The sequence below is a fragment of the Anolis sagrei genome, chromosome 4 (assembly GCF_037176765.1).
Source record: "Anolis sagrei isolate rAnoSag1 chromosome 4, rAnoSag1.mat, whole genome shotgun sequence".
Taxonomy (NCBI): Eukaryota; Metazoa; Chordata; class Lepidosauria; order Squamata; family Dactyloidae; genus Anolis; species Anolis sagrei.
In genome coordinates, this window is record NC_090024.1 from 85,407,339 (window position 1) to 85,425,140 (window position 17,802).

The 17,802-nt window shown below is 41.8% G+C and overlaps 1 protein-coding gene across 4 annotated transcripts in view; it reads left to right on the forward strand.

Moving 5' to 3' along the window:
* Window positions 1–17,802, forward strand: part of RREB1 (ras responsive element binding protein 1) — a 176,765-nt gene that overhangs the window by 134,619 nt on the left and 24,344 nt on the right. For all 4 annotated transcript variants that reach the window (XM_060774777.2, XM_067467514.1, XM_060774779.2 and 1 more), the window contains 3 exons: window positions 646–785; window positions 10,876–11,065; window positions 13,237–15,922. In XM_060774777.2, coding sequence (XP_060630760.2) covers window positions 646–785; window positions 10,876–11,065; window positions 13,237–15,922 — 3,016 coding nt within the window. The remainder of the gene's footprint in view (window positions 1–645; window positions 786–10,875; window positions 11,066–13,236; window positions 15,923–17,802) is intronic.

Here is a 17,802-nt window from a genome sequence, read left to right on the forward strand (position 1 = left end):
TTTCACAGACATTGAGTAACAGGAAGACTTTGAGAAAACCACTCTAAGGAAAATTTATTGGTTTCTTCTGTATTTGTTATTCTTCTGCTCTTGTATTCTGACATTAGGAAAAAAAACTTAGGTTGTTTTGGTTGATAATGGTCTCTTTTTTCAAATAATTTCGCTTATGTGCATTGAGAAACATTGCAGTAGTAGTAGTAATCTTTATTTATATCCCACCCTATTTCCCCTTGGGGACTCAGGGCAGTTTACAACAGGCAGCACCAAACATTTAGTGCTGTAAGGTTCTAACAAAAAACAAAACAATCAAAAGCAAATCCAACATCCACATCAAAGTGATATCAAAGATAATGACTTAACAGAATAACACAGAAGTATTTTGTGTGATGGGGAAAGGAATGGAAAGGTGCCACATATGTTCAAAGCAGCCAAAACAAACTTGTAAAATAGTTGTTTTCAGTAGACTTTCAAAATTGTTCACATCTATTTTTAGGGAAGAATTTATTCAGTAAATGGGTACCAGCTCACATCCAGCCATCGTTCCAAAGTCGTGAGCCACTGAAATAAACTTAAGGTGAAACTTGCTTTCTGAACTTACAGCTTGAATTGGGACTTGAATGTGAGACTATTCTATTCTCTTTGTAGCAAGTTGTGGAGGAATCACAAAGTGGAAAAGCAGAGAAGAAAGCTGAGGAAGTTTATCGTTGTCCGGTGTGTTTCAAGGAATTTTCTTGCAAATACGGGCTGGAGTCCCACATGGAGGCACACCCAGATACCTCCTTGAGGTAAGAAATAGAAGAGGTGGTTTGTGACAAAGGATATATTTCACTTGGAGAATAAATTGTTTCTGAATAAACTAGGACCTCATTCTAGATTGTGTTGGGTATTTGTTGTGAGATTCCATAATCCTTATTCCTGGTTTTCCTGTCTTTATGAGAAAGTGGTGCGGGTAACTCATGTATTGCTGATTTTCATTTTGTGCAATATTTGCAGCCTTTTTTAGTTTGTAATAACAATTTCTATAAGTCAGTATCTCCCTAATTTAATATATGGCATACTATGTGTCACTATATGCTGATATAATATGCCTCACTTAGCCACAGGCTAAGTCTTCTCTGTTGAATCTAAGTTTTGGTGTCTAAAACAATTATTTAATTGGGTTGCTGTGTGTTTTCTGGGCTGTATAACCATGTTCTAGAAGTACTCTCTCCTACCACATCTATGGCAGGCATCCTCAGAGGTTGTGAAGTCTGTTGGAAACTAGGCAAGATATATAAACTATATCTGTGGAATGTCCAGGGCGGGAGAAAGAACTCTTGTGTGCTTGAGGCAAGCGAGAATGTTATAATTGGCCACCTTGATTAGCACTGAATAGCCTTACAGCTTCAAAGCCTGGCTAATTGCTGCCTGGGGGAATCCTTTGTTGGGATTAGCTGTCCCTGATTAATTCTTGTCTGGAATTCCGCTGCTTTTTGACTTTTGCTCTTTATTTACTGTGTCAATTTTAGAGTTTTTTTTAAATACTGTTAGCCAGATTTTGTTCATTTTCATAGTGTCCTCCTTTCTGTGATTTAATTTTGAGAATATAATGTATTCGGCTTTGCATGGCTTTTGCCGGGTCACACACAATCAGTTAGAAAGGCTAGGCAATCTTATGAATACTGTTTTACTGCATTATTTATATGTATGTCAACAATAAATAGGACTGTATTGTCAGTGTAGCAAAAATGGGGAGTGGTCTTACCTTTGGGTTTGTGGGGAAAGGAGGCTGTAAATGATGGGGTTGGGTGCTATCCCTTTCCATTGCCAAATTTGCAATTTAAATCCCAGACCAAAGTAAAAAGGAAGAAAAGGCTGGAATTACTTTAGTGTGTGAACAGCATTATCTTTTAAAATGCAAAATCTGGGGGTCTGAGCCTCTCTAGAGGCTTTGTTTACTCATTGTTGAATAAGACAGACACTAAAACAGTGATTAGGTGAAAGACATTCACCACCACCCTCCCTTTTTGAAGATAGTCTCTTTTGATGAGAGAAAACCTTTAAATTATGCATCTTTGTCAGATAATCATGGCAAGAACAACTCTCCTGAGGGATGGGGTTGGGGATAATAGGGTCCTTTGTTACCCTGACAATAGGCTGGAACATTGAGGCACTTACCCTGGAATTAACTCTTGAAGTTTAGCATCTCCTCCCTTTGAATTTCCCTGAAGACACACCCCAGTTAGCTGCATTAGCCAGATAGAGCAAGGCTGTCTTGCTGATGTCTTCTTGAGGACCATTATCATCAGCTGAGCCGAGAGGTAGAGAAACACTGTCCTTTTTATCCCGATTCCCCCCCTGCCAAGATTATTTAAAGACTGCTGTTTTCCCTGCAAGTCTGCCCAGCCAGTGGGGCTCCTGCTATTTTGGGGCATTTATATAGGAGTGATGATATAATTAGCAGGACTAGGAAATGCCACACAGCCAATAGGGAAAACAAACAAGTCTCAAATACTAGATTTCTTCTCTTTCGCAAGCCGTTGGTGGTTTGAAGTTGCTGCAGACCTTGTAAAACTGTATTTCTCTCAACAGCATCAGCAAACGCTGAGCCAGAGTCACTGTAAAGAGTATTCTGAAAACGGTGTTGTTGCATTTTGCATTTTTATTATACAGGTCAAGTGTTCCTTACCCAAAATGCTTGGGGTCAGAAGCATTTTGGACTCATTATTATTATTTTGCAATGTTTGCATATACATAATGAGGTATCTTGGAGAGGGGATCCAGGTCTAAACATAACATTTGCTTATGTTTCATATACATAGCCTGAAGGTAATTTTAAACACAATAATAATTTTAATAATCTTGTGCATAAAACAAAGTTTATAAACACTGAACTATCAGAAAGCAAAGTTGTCACTGTCTCACTACCCATGTGAACAATTTTGGGTTTAGGAGGATTTCTGATTATGGGATATTTTCAACTTGTTTCACATTTATATTTTTTTTCTTTGCCCCCTAAAGTGTCTTTACAATAATCTTTTAAGGTGTTTTAGGCTGAAATACAGTGATTGGCATGAGGTTATTCCTTGTGTCTCAAAACATATTGATCCAAACGGTTTTCTGCTAAATTCAGCATATCATCATTGGTGCACAGATTTCAAAGTATACTTTTTATGCCTCTTTTCTCTCAATATAGCAGTGTTTCTCAACCTGGGAGTCGAGGTTACAAGGGGGTTTCAGAGGGGTCGTCAAAGACCAACAGAAAACATTTATTTCTGATGGTTTTAGGAACCCCTTTGGTAGAAAAACTCAGATGGGTGTGGTCTTTAGGTCACAGTTGAATCAAATTTGTGTGAATTTGCCAGTCTGCAGAGTTAATTTTCATCTTTTGGTTACTTTATTAGACATATTTACAATTACATTATTAAATACTGATTCCCCAACTCTGTCTTTCTGAAGATATGAATCCAGTTGCTGGTCCCAACGGGAGCAGACACATTGATCCAGTATGTACATAAAACCCATCTGTAATTACAATTAGATGATGAGATTCCATTCTGAAAAAAATCACTCACTGATGCCTTGCTTGATATCCTCCCGAGTCCTATGCTCCTAATATCCTTTCTTCCTTTATTTGGCCAGACTCTTACCTGGCCATCATTGTCATTACAAAGTAAAGGAATTGAAGAGTTCCCTTTAAGCAGAACTGAAAGCTAGTATAAGTTTAGATTGCTGTTCTGCCATGAGAGTCACTAAAGTTTGCTGTTTTGCATCCTCAACAATTTCAGAAGAGTTTGCTAATTTGCATCCTTGACAACTTCAGATTTCACTTTAGGGTTGAACTGAAGAAGCTAGCAGAAAAATTACATCTCTTCTGTACAGCACTAGGCACATTATAGTTGGGAAATAGTAAGTGCTCGGTGATTACTCAACCTTCCAAGAAACAACTTATAGGGCAGCTGATGAATAATGGCCATCTTGTTGGCTTTCTTAGTGTCAGCTTTTTCACCCTTGTATTCTTCTTTTGAATGACCTCTTTCCTCCCAGCAGTAGTGAGAATTGCTGCTGTTCCATCACTCTGCTCACTCTTAAAAGTGGAGCCCCTGGTGGCACAGTGGGTTGAACTCTTGTGTTGGCAGGACCGAAGACCTGACAGGTTGCAAGTTTGAATCTGGGGAAAGCGCAGATGAGCTCCCTCTGTCAGCTCCATCTCCCCATGCGGGGACATAAGAGAAGCCTCCCACAGGATGGTAAAACATCAAAACATCCTGCACCCCCTGGGCAACGTCCTTGCAGACGACCAATTCTCTCACCCCAGAAGCAACTTGCAGTTTCTCAAGTCACTCCTCATACACACAAACCTCTTAAAGGTGGAGATGAGGGCAGCTGTTGGATGCTATTTCTCAGAGCCCTGCGCTTGGACACAGAGAAGGGTTTTGTCCTGAAAGGGGAGCAATGTGGCGAACTAGCTGGTGTTAACAGGGACATAAACCAGTGCACATTTTAACAAGGGCGAACAATGAAATCCTTTCAACAGGGAATAAGTCTTTAGCTTTAAAGTGCGAAATAGTGTTTCCTATTTCAAAGCTACTGTATAACTCTGGAAAAAGAACAACCTTACCTCCCTTCCCTTCTTTGAATTTTGTCGCTGCTTTTTTAATTTTGTAAGCAAAGGGGACACTTAAGAAGATTATTTCTACAACCATGATGTATTCTTCTACTTCAGTGCTGTTTTGATGAAAACTGCTAAGCCCCTTTTTTTGGATCTGTGCAGCTTGGGTTAATTTTTTTTTATTCCAGTGGCTAACACCTGTGTGACCTGTATTTAAAAAGATATCCCAAGTCTTATATTGATGTCTTACATATAACCAAACACTGACTAACATAGTGTAGAAACTTCAGACAGAGTTAAACATTTCTATGATGCTTTTAATATAAATGGGAGAATGATAAATAAGTGGTTAAATTTGTCCATTTAAAATTCTTCAAGTTCCACTGAAATATTAGTGTGTAATTTGGGTTTACTTGAAGGACATAAAAAGAAATATGTTGGGCTTTATAGGCCCAACTATAAGAAAGGAGATGCCACCTGAACATTGGAAAGAACTTCCTGATTGTGAGAGCTGTTCAGCAGTGGAACTCTCTGCCCCAGAGTATGGTGGAGGCTCCCTCTTTGGAGGCTTTTAAACAGAGGTTGGATGGCTATCTGTCGGGGGTGCTTTGAATGCAATTTTCCTGCTTCTTAGCAGGGGGTTGGACTGTATGGCCCATGAGGTCTCTTCCAACTCTGTGATTTTCATGCTTCTATCTTTCAACAGCCATTTAACATAACCACTTGGAATTTTTAGACAAATCAAAAACAAAACGGAGATAGATAATAAAAGTACACTTCAGCATACAAAATACCTTCCCATCATTACTCTAAAACCCTTCCCTGAATGCACAAAGACTCTATAACCTAGTATTTCTGTTTTCTTTTGAAGTAGCAGAAACTAATATTGTCACCTCTTAGCATTACATCCTTCTATGAATTGTTACTTGGAACACTTTCTATAAAGAAATGGTTCCCAACCAGTGTTCCCCAAGAACTAAAATATTGTCCCCGGCTTCACCGTTACTACACCCTTGCAACAAGAGTGACTAGTCTCGCAAAACCTTATAGTGCCAAGACAACGGGGATGTCGGGAGGGGAGAGGCTGACTACCCATGAAAGGTGCGACAACAAGTCTCCTGGGTGCTACTTATCCTCTTCCCTTCCTCCCTCCCTCCGAGCGGAGCCATTCCATGTGGTGCTTGGAAGCGGGGGCGCCTTGGTGCCTTCATTTTTAGGCCAGTTCCTGGAGTTATTTTGGGTGCTGATTCAGAAAATTGTATTGGATAGACCACATCAGCTCTAGATTATTAAGTATGATTTTCTGTGGATAAGCAGATGGCAACTACTGCATAGCATATATTCTGTATCAGAAACTAGAGCTGACGCGGTCTATCCAATGCAGTTTTCTGAATCAGCACCCCAAATAACCAAACCAAGTCTAAAGTTGACCAAAAACTGATTTGTAACCGTTTTGGTACTAATGTTGGAGAGTGGTTTCTGTTCAAAATGGTCCCTGGTCAAAAAAAGTTTGGGAACCACTGGTATGAAGGAATAATATATGGATATGTGCATCCTTTTTCATGCATATTTTATGGAAAAGTTTTTAAAAAATCATATTCTATACAGGCTAGACCATTGGGCACTTCTCTTTTATTGTTGGAGGAAAATACTTTCCCTCCTTTTTCCTGTCTCCATCCCATCTGCAGAGATTTAAGCTACTTTATGTTGGTATTGATAAAATAAAAAGAGTTAGCTGTTATTTCCTAAATCTGACTGTTCCCATAGAACAGTTGGAAAACTGCCTTGTATATATATCATCTTCAGCTGTCACTTTAGTTAACTGTTCTATTAAATCCCTCTGTCTATTTCAGTCTCTGCTTTATGTTACCAACCCAGTCATATTAGACCTGACAGTCTGTATGGGATATTGCTAAAGTGAGAGTATTTCTTTCCCTTTTTTCCTTAACCATCATCATGCCCAAAGTATTACCATATGTTTCAAAAGCTTGTTCAGTTGATATATTCAGCTTCTTCCCTTTATCCATTCAAAAAGTCATTTGTTTAAAGCTTAACTTTGCATTCAAAAATAGGTCGCTTTCAAGACTTTAGTTTAGCTGTACAGGGTGTGTTTTACTTATGGGAGAAAAATGGGTTGCCTCCCCAAAACCTCACTCCATGCAACCTTAGTGAAATCTTGTTCTCCTTTCACCAGCCCTGATGTCTTAAAGCAGTCGTTCCTCTCTAGTAACTCTACCATGCATGAACATGGCTATCAGCAGCATGCATTGAGTTCCCCTTATTTATGCGGAAGGAATTGATATTAGGTGGCTGAACTGAGAAATTTCACAAAGTTGGTTTTTAATTTCCCCAAGGGGGGGTCGTGAGGCAATTCATTAGCCAAATCCATGAGTGGTCAAGGTACACTAGTATCTCTATTTACATCTTTCTTTCACTCCCTCCCTACTTAAGTGTGTGCATTGAGAGCAATTCATGCCTTTGTCCTTTTTGTCACATAGGGAGCATCTATACTGTAAAATTAATTCATTTTGAAACCATTTTAACTGCCCTGGCTGAAACTTATAGAAACATGGGAGTTGTAATTTTTATAAGCTCCCTAGTTTTCTCTGCCAAAGGTTTCTGATGCCTCACCAAACTACAGCTTGATGATGATGATGATGATGATGATGATTATGATGATGATACTTTATTTATACCCTGCTCCATCTCCCCCAGGGGACTCAGGGCAGCTTACATGAGGACATGCCCATCAGTACAGAAAACACAATATTACACAAAAGCATAACACAATATAACACCAAAGCATAACAGAACTAAAAAATAAAAAACATAAAATGCAAAACCAATATAATAAGCGACACAGCAATATAAAAGCACACAAATGTGTGTTTGTTGTTGTTTTGGGGCTTCCAGTGCTTTTGCCTAGCAAACTGCCTACCTTGTCTTCCATTTAAACTATAAAAGATTGGCATGGTCATATACCCTAAGAGAAGCTAGTTAAAAAACTGGCTTTAACTTTTGGTAGGGTCATTTACCTTATCATACCTTGGTGTCAGTCTAGACACCTTGTCTTAGCTGTAGGCTATATTTCAGAGGAAGCAACGGACAAAACCACATCTTGAGCATTGCTTGCCTGTGAAATCCAATAAAATCCATGTGGTCACCCTAAGTGGACAGGCAGCTTGAAGGCACACACACGCACTGTGGTATCAAGAGTGACTTTGTGTTCACTTTCCCTTGAACTGTGAATGTGGAAATCCTTGTTGGTTAGGAGATTCATGTGCTGCCATCCTGACTGAGATGAGTCGCTATAACATTAGAATGGGTTAATATTTCCCCTGCTTCCTTGCTATCATATCTGCAAGTTGTGTCATCTGCAATGGTTTGATTGCAACCTTCTGGCCAACCCATGTAAGGTTTGTAAATCCTACAAGCCCCTAAAAGCACAAAGGCTACAGCACTATCTCCATCTTCCAGGCCTTGGGAGTGCACTTACAATGACCCCCATTGTCTTTGTGGGAGAAATTTAGAAACAAGGTGCCAGAGAGTAGGTGGGAGGTCTCAGGAGGAGTGTTGTGTTGAAATCAAGTGTCTCCGGCTGATAGAGGCAGTTTCAAAAGTCTCTGGATGACTTCCTCTGGCTCTTGTTTCAGTTTTCCATTTACAAGTCATGACAACAGGCGTTGAGTGGTACTTCGAAAGCTTTCAGGCATTGGGGTGTGTGTTATATTTTCATGATGCTCAATAGTTTTGAGATATTTTTTCATGATTCTTTGCTTACAAGTTGCAGTTGTCTATATAACAGTAGAACTGCTAGAGCCTTTATTTAAATCTTCATATCAGCAGCAAGAAAACATGGCAAGCTCAAGTTATTTGAAATGTGTAGTTTTGGAAAAGACCTGTAACTCCTCCCCACACTTCTTTCTCACAAAGCCTTGTTCTTTTCTGGAAAAAAATTGAAGTACGGGACATTTTCTTTTAGAATAGTGAAGATATTTGTATTTCTACCACTTCTACTATGAACAAGTAGACTGTTGAAGGCTTTCATGTCCAGAATCACTGGGTTGCTATGAGTTTTCCAGACTGTATAACCATGTTTCAGAAACTAACACCTCCCAACAAAGCCCCTGTAGCAACCAACCAGACTTTGAAGCTGCAAGGCCATTAAATGCTAATCAAAGTGCCCAATTGCAACATTCACACTTGTCTCAAGCAGGCAGGAGTTCTTTCTCTCACCCTGGACATCTCACAGATACATAAACCCCACTTGCCTAGTTTCTAACAGACCTCACAACCTCTGAGGATGCCTGCCAGAGAATGCTTCTGGAACATGGGCATACAGACTTGAAAACTCACAACAACCCAACTAGTAGGATTTTATGTAAGACTGCATATAGCAGGAGTATTGAAAGCAATGGTTTGTAAATTGACCCCAATCCATGAGACATCGTCATCTTGCATTCTGTGACCAGTTTTCTGGAAAGAAAGAAATGCAACACAATCAGACACAAATATGATAATGATCCCTGGAATATTAGGGGAAGAATTACTTGTAGGCACACAGCAACAACATATAAATTTACAGACTGAGTAGTAAATCCAAGAATTGTTCAAAAAGGGAGGCCTTTTGTCAAACATATAGAGAGCCAGTGAAGCATGGGATTGTTATGGAACTTATGGAGCGGATGCAAAAAGAGAGGGACCTGGGGCACCAACATGCTTATGACCTTAAAATAAGTCTATAGTGCATATGATTTGCCAACCTGGAAACAGCTCCCGTTTTTTCATTGTTTATGCATTGTGCCCCCTCTCACCTGCACATGTCCATCACCAATAAGAGTAGCATGAAGTGCAGGATCTGACTCCATGTAAGTATAGTTGAATGTTGACATCTCTGAGCCAATAGCATAGTTGTCTGTCTTTTCAGTTTTGTATCTTCCGTTGGCTGCTAGACCATAGAATTGCCCTGAAAGGACTTAGAGATTGCTAGACAGGTGTTCTCTCTCTAAATCTCTAGGTACTTCTGTGTGACACTAAAGTTAACATCTGTTGGAAGTTGATCATAGAGTCACCCTGGAGAATCTAAACCAGGTGTGGGCAAACCCAGGCCCGGGGGACAGAAGAGGACCCTTGGGCTCTTTTCACAGGCCCTCTTCTTTCTCGCCATCTTATCCTTCCTTCCTTCTCTTTCTTTCCTTCCCTCCCTTCTTTCCTTACCCCCCCCTCTTTCTCCCTCTCTCCCTCCTTCCTTCCCTTCTACCCTTGCATCCTTCCATCCCTCTTTCCTCCCTCCTTCCCTCTCTCTTTCTCCTTCCTTCCTTCCTTCCCTCCCTCCCTCCCTCCCTCCCTCCCTCCCTCCCTCCCTTCCTTCCCTTTTGTCTTTCCTTCCTTCTCTTCTCCCTCTCTCCTTCTCTCCCTCCCTCCATTTCCATCCTTCTCTTCCTCCCTCCCTCCCTTTCTTCCTTCCCTTTTGTTTTTTTCCCTTCCTCCTGGGGGATATTTAGCTGGGAGAAGAGAAGGTAGAGAGGGAACATGAGAACCATGTTCCAAGATTTCAAAGGGTGTCCCATTGAGGAGGGAGGGACAACTGACTTTCTGCTGCTCTAGAGTCCACAGCACAGGGGAACAATGGTTTCAAATGGAAGGGAAAGAGATTCGACTGAAAAGATTAGGAAGAATTTCCTGGAGAGTAGCATAGGCTGCCTGGAAGTGTGGTGGAGTCTTTTCTCAGGAGGCTTTTCCACAGAGGCTGTCTATTGGGAGTTTTTTTGATTCTACCTTCCTGCATGACAGGGGGGTTGGACTGGATGGCCCTTGGGGGTCTCTTCCAGCTCTAGGGTTCTAGGATTCTATATCAGGAGTAGGCAATACGGGGTCTAATGGATACACTTTTTCTCTCCTGTCCACCATCTCATCCTAACTAAGGCTAACCCTTTTGGGATCCAAAAGTTTCCCATCTTTCCTTCACTTTCTGCCTCCGAAAGAAAAGAGCAAGGACAGGGAAGGGACTTGGGGAGAACCCCCTCCCTTCCACCCCACCCACCCAACTGTCCCGCCATGCGGCCCCCAAGTTAGAAAGTTTGCCCATGCCTGATATAGACATTATGAAGAGAACACATTAATCAAGGCTCTGAATAATCAAATCCTCAAAAGTTAAACCCATGAATGTGGAGGGCCAACTGGAGATAGGGTTCAGTTTTTGTAAGTCTGATTTGCACATAACTGGGTGAGCTATTTGATAGCCAATTTTCTTAACATGTTCTTTTTCTCCTCTGCCTGTCCAGGTGTGACGTCTGTTGTATTACCTTCCGCACACATCGGGGCTTGTTACGGCATAATGCAGTTATTCATAAACTACTTCCAAAAGACCCAACGGGAAAGCCTTTCATTCAGAACAATCCCTCAATTCCAGCAGGCTTCCATGATCTGGGATTCACAGACTTCTCCTGCAAGAAATTTCCCCGCATTTCTCAGGTATTTATTTATTTATTTTGGCTAATTACTTGTGTAGCATTTGTGTAGCATTTAATTTGAGTACAATTAGGTAGTGACTTGATTTAAATGGACAGACGTAATCTTCCTATGCTTGGATCCTGCAGAAAATCTTTCAGTGATAAGGAGAAACTTTGGGGATATTTGTTAGTTTAGCCCCAATAAATAAGAAGTTGGAGAAGGTGAGCAACAACATTTCCATGTGTTTGAGCACTTAAAGTTGAGGTGGGATCTGTGTATTTTAAACTTGTAATACACTTTGGCTAAAATCCTACTTGCCAGGACAGATCACAAAGTTCTGTCAAGCATGGTTAAGTCTCATGTCCATCACACTGCCTATGTTTTGGTACTCCCCCCCCCCCCCAGCAATAGCCATTTAATGTCCTAGGGAAGATGAGAGGAAGTTGTGGGAAGATGATATCATCCTCCTGGACCCCCAGAAGGTCCCTGGGAGGTCCAGAAGGTTGCCTTTTAATATCTGTGAACTGCTGCAGAAACTAAGCCTGGCTGCTCCTTGGCCTCTCTTCATCTTTTCCTGGCAGGAGCAATGGGTTCAACCCTTGTATTGGCAGGACTGCTGACCAAAAGGTTGGTTGAATCTGGGGAGTGGGGTGAGCTCCCATCTGTCAGCTCCAGCTTCTCATTCGAGACATGAGAGAAGCCTCCCACAGGATGGTGAAACATCTGGGCAACATCCTTGCAGACGACCAATTCTCTCACACCAGAAACGACTTGCAGTTTCTAACATGAAATTTTTTTTTCCTGGCCACTGAATGACCATTTAGAGGAGGATTAGCCAGAAATCAGATCTATAGCTTGAGGAAACAGCTATAGCTAGTGAAAGTGTTACATTCTCCCACCTGCTACTACTGAAAAAGCATATATGTGCTATGCTTGCCTGTGATACTAGTATGCTACCAGCCTTTGAATTCCAGGATGCTAGCTATGTTGTATACAAAGAAAACATTAAGTATAATTTAATGTCTGAGCCTAATTGGTACGTATTGTTCCCTTGTCAGGATTACTCTGCTAGGTTTAAACGGTTTATAGTATCTTTTAGTAACTGGCGCAGTGGGTTAAACCACTGAGCTGCTGAACTTGCTCACCAAAAGGTCAGTGGTTTAAATCAGGGGAGCAGGGTGAGCTCCTGCTGTTCGCCACAGCTTCTCCCAATCTAGCAGTTTGAAAACATGCAGTGTGAGTAGACTAATAGGTATTGCTTCAGTGGGAAGGTAACAGCACTCCATGCAGTCATGTCGGCCACATGACATTGGAGATGTCTACGGACAACGCTGGCTCTTTGGCTTAGAAATTGAGATTGACATAACTTAATGTCAAGGGGAAACCTTTACCTTTTATAGTATTTTTTGCCCTCCTACAGACTAGTGTCATAACCATCCCTGCCTGTGACATTGGTGTACATTTCAGAGAGAAAAAAATCATACAGAAGCTGGTCATCCTGGTGAACATAGGCCATTGACCCAGTTTTGCAGATGCATCTCTTTCTGTAAACACGAGGACTAGCAACTTGATAGCTTGCTATCTAAATTTGGTCTTCATATGATATGAACAAATGTTCTTGTTGCCTTCTCAGAAATCAGTTGCAATATCCACAATATCTGGGGTCCCAAGGCAGACTGCAGTTCCCTCCCATGATTGTGTTGTTGTTGATTATAGACTTCTTACATCTCTTCTAGCATTTAATTTGAGTACAATTAGGTAGTGACTTGATTTAAATGGTTGTAGAAGTAAACTCCTAGGCCAAACCATTGGCTAATGGGCATGGGAGATGGTCCTTTTAGGCTAGAAGGACCTGGAAAAGTTGTTCACTACAACCTTAGCAATAGATTCTAAGGATGAATGATTTGAAGTTACAAATGCAGGTCTTGTTCTGCTGTCCCACACTAATTCATCAAAGCTACTGTGTCATTCAGCTGTCTGAGAATCTAAAAAACTGAAGCCATGTGCACTTGTACTTACTCTCCGTCTCTCTCATTCTCTCCTCACTCATAATGGAAGTGTTGTGCTTATATACTAGAACACAAGGGACAGTACACACTGTCTGCTGTTCGAGCCTGAATGTCTGCTGCTTCTTCTCAGGATGGTTGATGCTATTAGTTCTCTTACACCTATTTGCTCTCTATTGTTTCTAGGTCTGGTGTGAAACAAACTTGCGGAGGTGCACCAGTGAATTTCATCGGTATGTCTGTGAAATGTGCAACAAGGCATTCCCTATGCGCTCAGCACTCAAGCTGCACACAGAAACCCATGCAACTGATCAGGGAAAAGAAGAACACAAACTGCAGTCAGAGGATGCAGACCTGAAGGCCTACATGGAGTCCTTGGGACTGCGACATACCAAAGATGTTGAATCTGCCAAGCAGGAGGAGCTTGCTCCAGATGATGAGGTCCAAGAAATGCAGCTAAGAACACTGAAGTGTAATCTACCTCAGGAACCTGGTAATGCTAGCCAGTTGAATGTGTCCCCTCTGGAGACTGCTGCTGTGGGTGGACCTTTCTCGGTCCTTCCCCCTACAAAGGAAAACATCAAACTCCTGTCACTACAGCCTTTCCAGAAGGGCTTCATAATTCAGCCTGACAACAGCATTGTTGTCAAACCCATTTCTGGAGAACTAGCAGACATCCAGCAGATCTTAAAGATGGCTTCTTCAGCAACCCCACAAATCAGTCTCCCCCAGCTTTCAAAGACTTCTCACATACCTGTGCAGTCTATATTCAAGCATATGCCTCAACTGAAGCCAAAGCCATTGGTAGCACCTCGGACTGTGGTGGCAACCTCAACGCCACCTCCACTGGTCAACACTCAGCAAGCCTCACCTGGATGCATCAGTCCAAGCCTTCCTCCAGTGCCACCCAAGCTGATCTTACCCTCAGAAGAGTCAACTTCAAACTCCCATCTTTCACACAGTAAATCGGGAGCCAAACCCAGCCCTTCTGACCAGGAGAAGATGGAGCCTGTGAACCAGCATGAAATCAAAACACAGCTAGAGCAAGACAGCATCATCGAGGCTCTTCTGCCCTTGACCATGGAGGCAAAGATCAAACAAGAAGTGACAGAGCGAGACTTCAAAGCCATCATCACTGGGACGGCAAACAAGAAGACCCCAGCCATGAGGAAAGTCTTGTATCCCTGCCGCTTTTGTGACCAGGTGTTTCCTTTCTCTGGGGTCTTGAGGGCTCACATACGCTCCCACCTGGGCATCTCCCCTTATCAGTGTAACATTTGTGATTACATTGCAGCCGATAAAGCAGCGCTGATCCGGCATTTGCGAACACACAGTGGAGAGAGACCATACATCTGTAAAATCTGCCAATATCCTTTCACGGTGAAAGCAAACTGTGAAAGGCACTTGCGCAAGAAGCACCTGAAGGCAACTAGGAAGGAGATAGAAAAGAACATTGAGTACGTCGCCAGCAATGCAGCTGAGATGGTAGATGCCTTTTGCTCCCCAGATACAGTGTGCAAGTTCTGTGGGGAAGACCTGAAGCATTACCGTGCCCTCCGCATTCATATGCGAGCACACAGCGGCTGTCAGAAGAAAAAGCCATTTGAATGCAAGGAGTGTGGCACTGCCTTCTCGGCCAAGCGGAATTGCATCCATCATCTCCTCAAGCAGCATTTGCACATCCCAGAGAGGGAGGTAGAGAGCTATGTGCTGGCTGTGGAGTGCCAGGCTCCAGAGAGCCAACCGGGTCCCTTGCAGTTACTGGAAGGTAGCGCTTACACAGACTGCAAGCCCATCACACCTTTCTTGGAATCACAGAATGGTGTCTTAAGGGGCACCCCCTCTCATGCATCGATCAAACTTGAAACTGCAAATAGCTTCCCTAGAAATTTCGATGAGCCTTTAGATTTCTCACAAAAGAACAAAAACCTGAACTCTGTGCTGGTAAAACAGGAAAATCCATTTGATTCCTCTCTCTATGATTGTTCCATGGAGCCCATTGATTTGTCCATCCCTAAAGCTCCAAAGAAGGAGAATGAGGAGACCTTAAATGAGGAGAAGAAGCAGGAACCTTTTGATGGACATGAAGAAAACCTTCATAACTTTGAGCACTCTGCTCCAGCTAATGGCAACCTGGAAAACCGTGCTATCCGACGGTCCCAGCCAATGAAGGGTCCACTGCATTTGACTGTCCCAATCATTTCTCCGACCCTCTTGGGGAACTCAGCTTTGTTGCGACCCTTGAGGCCCAAGCCACCCCCTCTCTTGCCAAAGCCCCTCATCACTAAAGAGCTGCCACCTCTTGCTTCCATTGCCCAGATCATTTCGTCTGTGTCTTCTGCCCCCACTTTATTGAAAACAGACTCGATTCCCACGGCGCCCATCGGCAACTCCACTGGGACCGAAAAGCCAGGGAACTCTAAACCAAACATGACAATCATGGCTGCTGTCCAGCCTGATCCTGGCATTCCCAGTGATTTGCCGGAGTGTGCATGCAGTCCAAATCTATCCCAGAAGTCTCCCACTCCTGGATCTGTGAAGAAAAGAGGCAGAAAGAAAGGAACAAAAAACAAGCCCAAGGCAAGCAGTGGGGTGGACCTAGAGTCAAGTGGGGAGTTTGCCAGTATAGAGAAGATGCTGGCAACGACAGACACAAATAAGTTCAGCACATTTCTCCAGTCAACTGCGGACTTTAAGGAAGTAGCTGATAGAAATGGAACCAGCGAAGAGGAAAGAGAAGTCACTGAAGATAAACTTCTGAGAGGAAAGAGGAATGCTTATTCAAACTGCGTACAAAAAATGAAGTGTCCTCATTGCCCAAGCGTTTTTCCCTGGGCAAGCTCTTTACAGCGGCACATGCTTACTCACACAGGTAAGAGCTATGCTGTGTAATGGGCTTAGGGACATAGAAACTAGTACTTGTTGTTGAACAGATGTTGTCATTGGTAGACCAGGGCCTGGATATGATTCTGCCTAGGAAGCACATCAACATACCTGGTCCAGGAGAAATTGCCAGGATAGATGCGAAAAGTATGCAAACTGTAATATATGATCTCTGCAGGGTAAATTTCATAGTACTTTGAAGTCAAACACTCTAAGTAACAATGTAACTGATAACATTAGAATGCGATTTTCCTGCTTCTTGGCAGGGGGTTGGACTGGATGACCCACGAGGTCTCTTCAAACTCTGTGGTTTTATGATTCTGTGATTACCTTTGCGGTAATGTGAGCATTATAATTCTACTTTTGCAAAATAATATGATTGGTGACATTGTTACTTTTAATAATAACTATTAACATTGGTTAGTTAATTCAAGGTTGTAGTTGTCCCGCCCCAAATATATCCGGCCACTTTCTTATGTTTTATATGGATTCCTTCCCAAAGGAACTGAAAATGATTGTATAAATCAGGGGTCCTCAAACTAAGGCTCGAGGGCCGGATATGGCCCCCCAAGGTCATTTACCCGGCCCTCGCTCAGGGTTAGCCTAAGTCTGAAACAACTTGAAAGCACAAAAGAACAACAACAGCAACAATCTTGTCATCCAAAAGCAGACCCACACTTCCCATTGGAATACTAATAAGTTTATATTTGTTAAAATTGTTCTTCATTTTAATTATTGTGTTGTTTTTAAGTGTTTTTGCACTACAAATAAGATTTGTGCAGTGTGCATAGGAATTCATTCTTTTTTTTTCCAAATTATAATCTGGCCCTCCAACAGTTTGAGGGACTGTCACCTGGCCCTTTGTTTAAAAGGTTTCAGGACCCCTGGTATAAATAATAAGCACTGTAACAAATTGAATAATGAATAGCTTGATCCTTAAGAAAAAAGTATAGCAAGAAGAATGATTCTTTTAAGATGTATATTTTGCTTATGTAGAGGATTATTAATGTTACTATTTCTTATACCATCCTTAAAAGCTCCTTGACTTTATCATGAATCTTATGGTTGTTCTTTAAATTTATGAATTGGTTGTTTCTATTCACTTATGTACTAGAGATAATTGGTTCACACACATGCACTACTATCGGAATAGTGATAGTCTGCAGAGTCAAATCTTGTCTTATTTCATCTGCAGGGGCAGTGAAAACTGATGTATTGGTTTGAATGTAATGGCATATATAATATTACTGGCTTATATGTAAAGAGGAGGAAATAATGGAATGCTAACACCTAGTCCAATGGTTCTCAAACTGTGGCATTGTTTTGGCCTTGAATTCCCAGAAATCCTAACAGCTGGTAAACTGGCTGGGATTTCTGAGAGTTGTAGGCCAAAACACCTGGGGACTTACAGGTTGAAAACCACTGATCTAGTGGATGAAAGTTAGTATATGAACAGAAGAAAAGTTCCTATTGTGATAAAACATGGTTTGTTGAGTGATAAATGATAACATAATATCTAAACACACTTCTCCATGTAGGACTATGGAAAATCTGTGACTTTCCAATAGTTTTTGAAATTCTTATTAGTACTAACATCCATAATCAATTATGAGAGTTACATCCCAAGGATATATGGGAGGCTGCAAGCCCCCACCTTTGGAATAGATATTTCTTTTCCTGGAAAACAGTACTGGACATATCATAATTCAAATTTTCTTCTGTCCTAGATCCGGCACCCATAATTTAAAAGATTGATGGGCTGGGGAAGTTTCATGACTCAGACCTTAGGGTAAACCACCCTTCCCAACCAACATCTATATGTTTTGGCTTATAGCTCCCATGAGGATTTGGAGAATAGTAGGGGAAAAT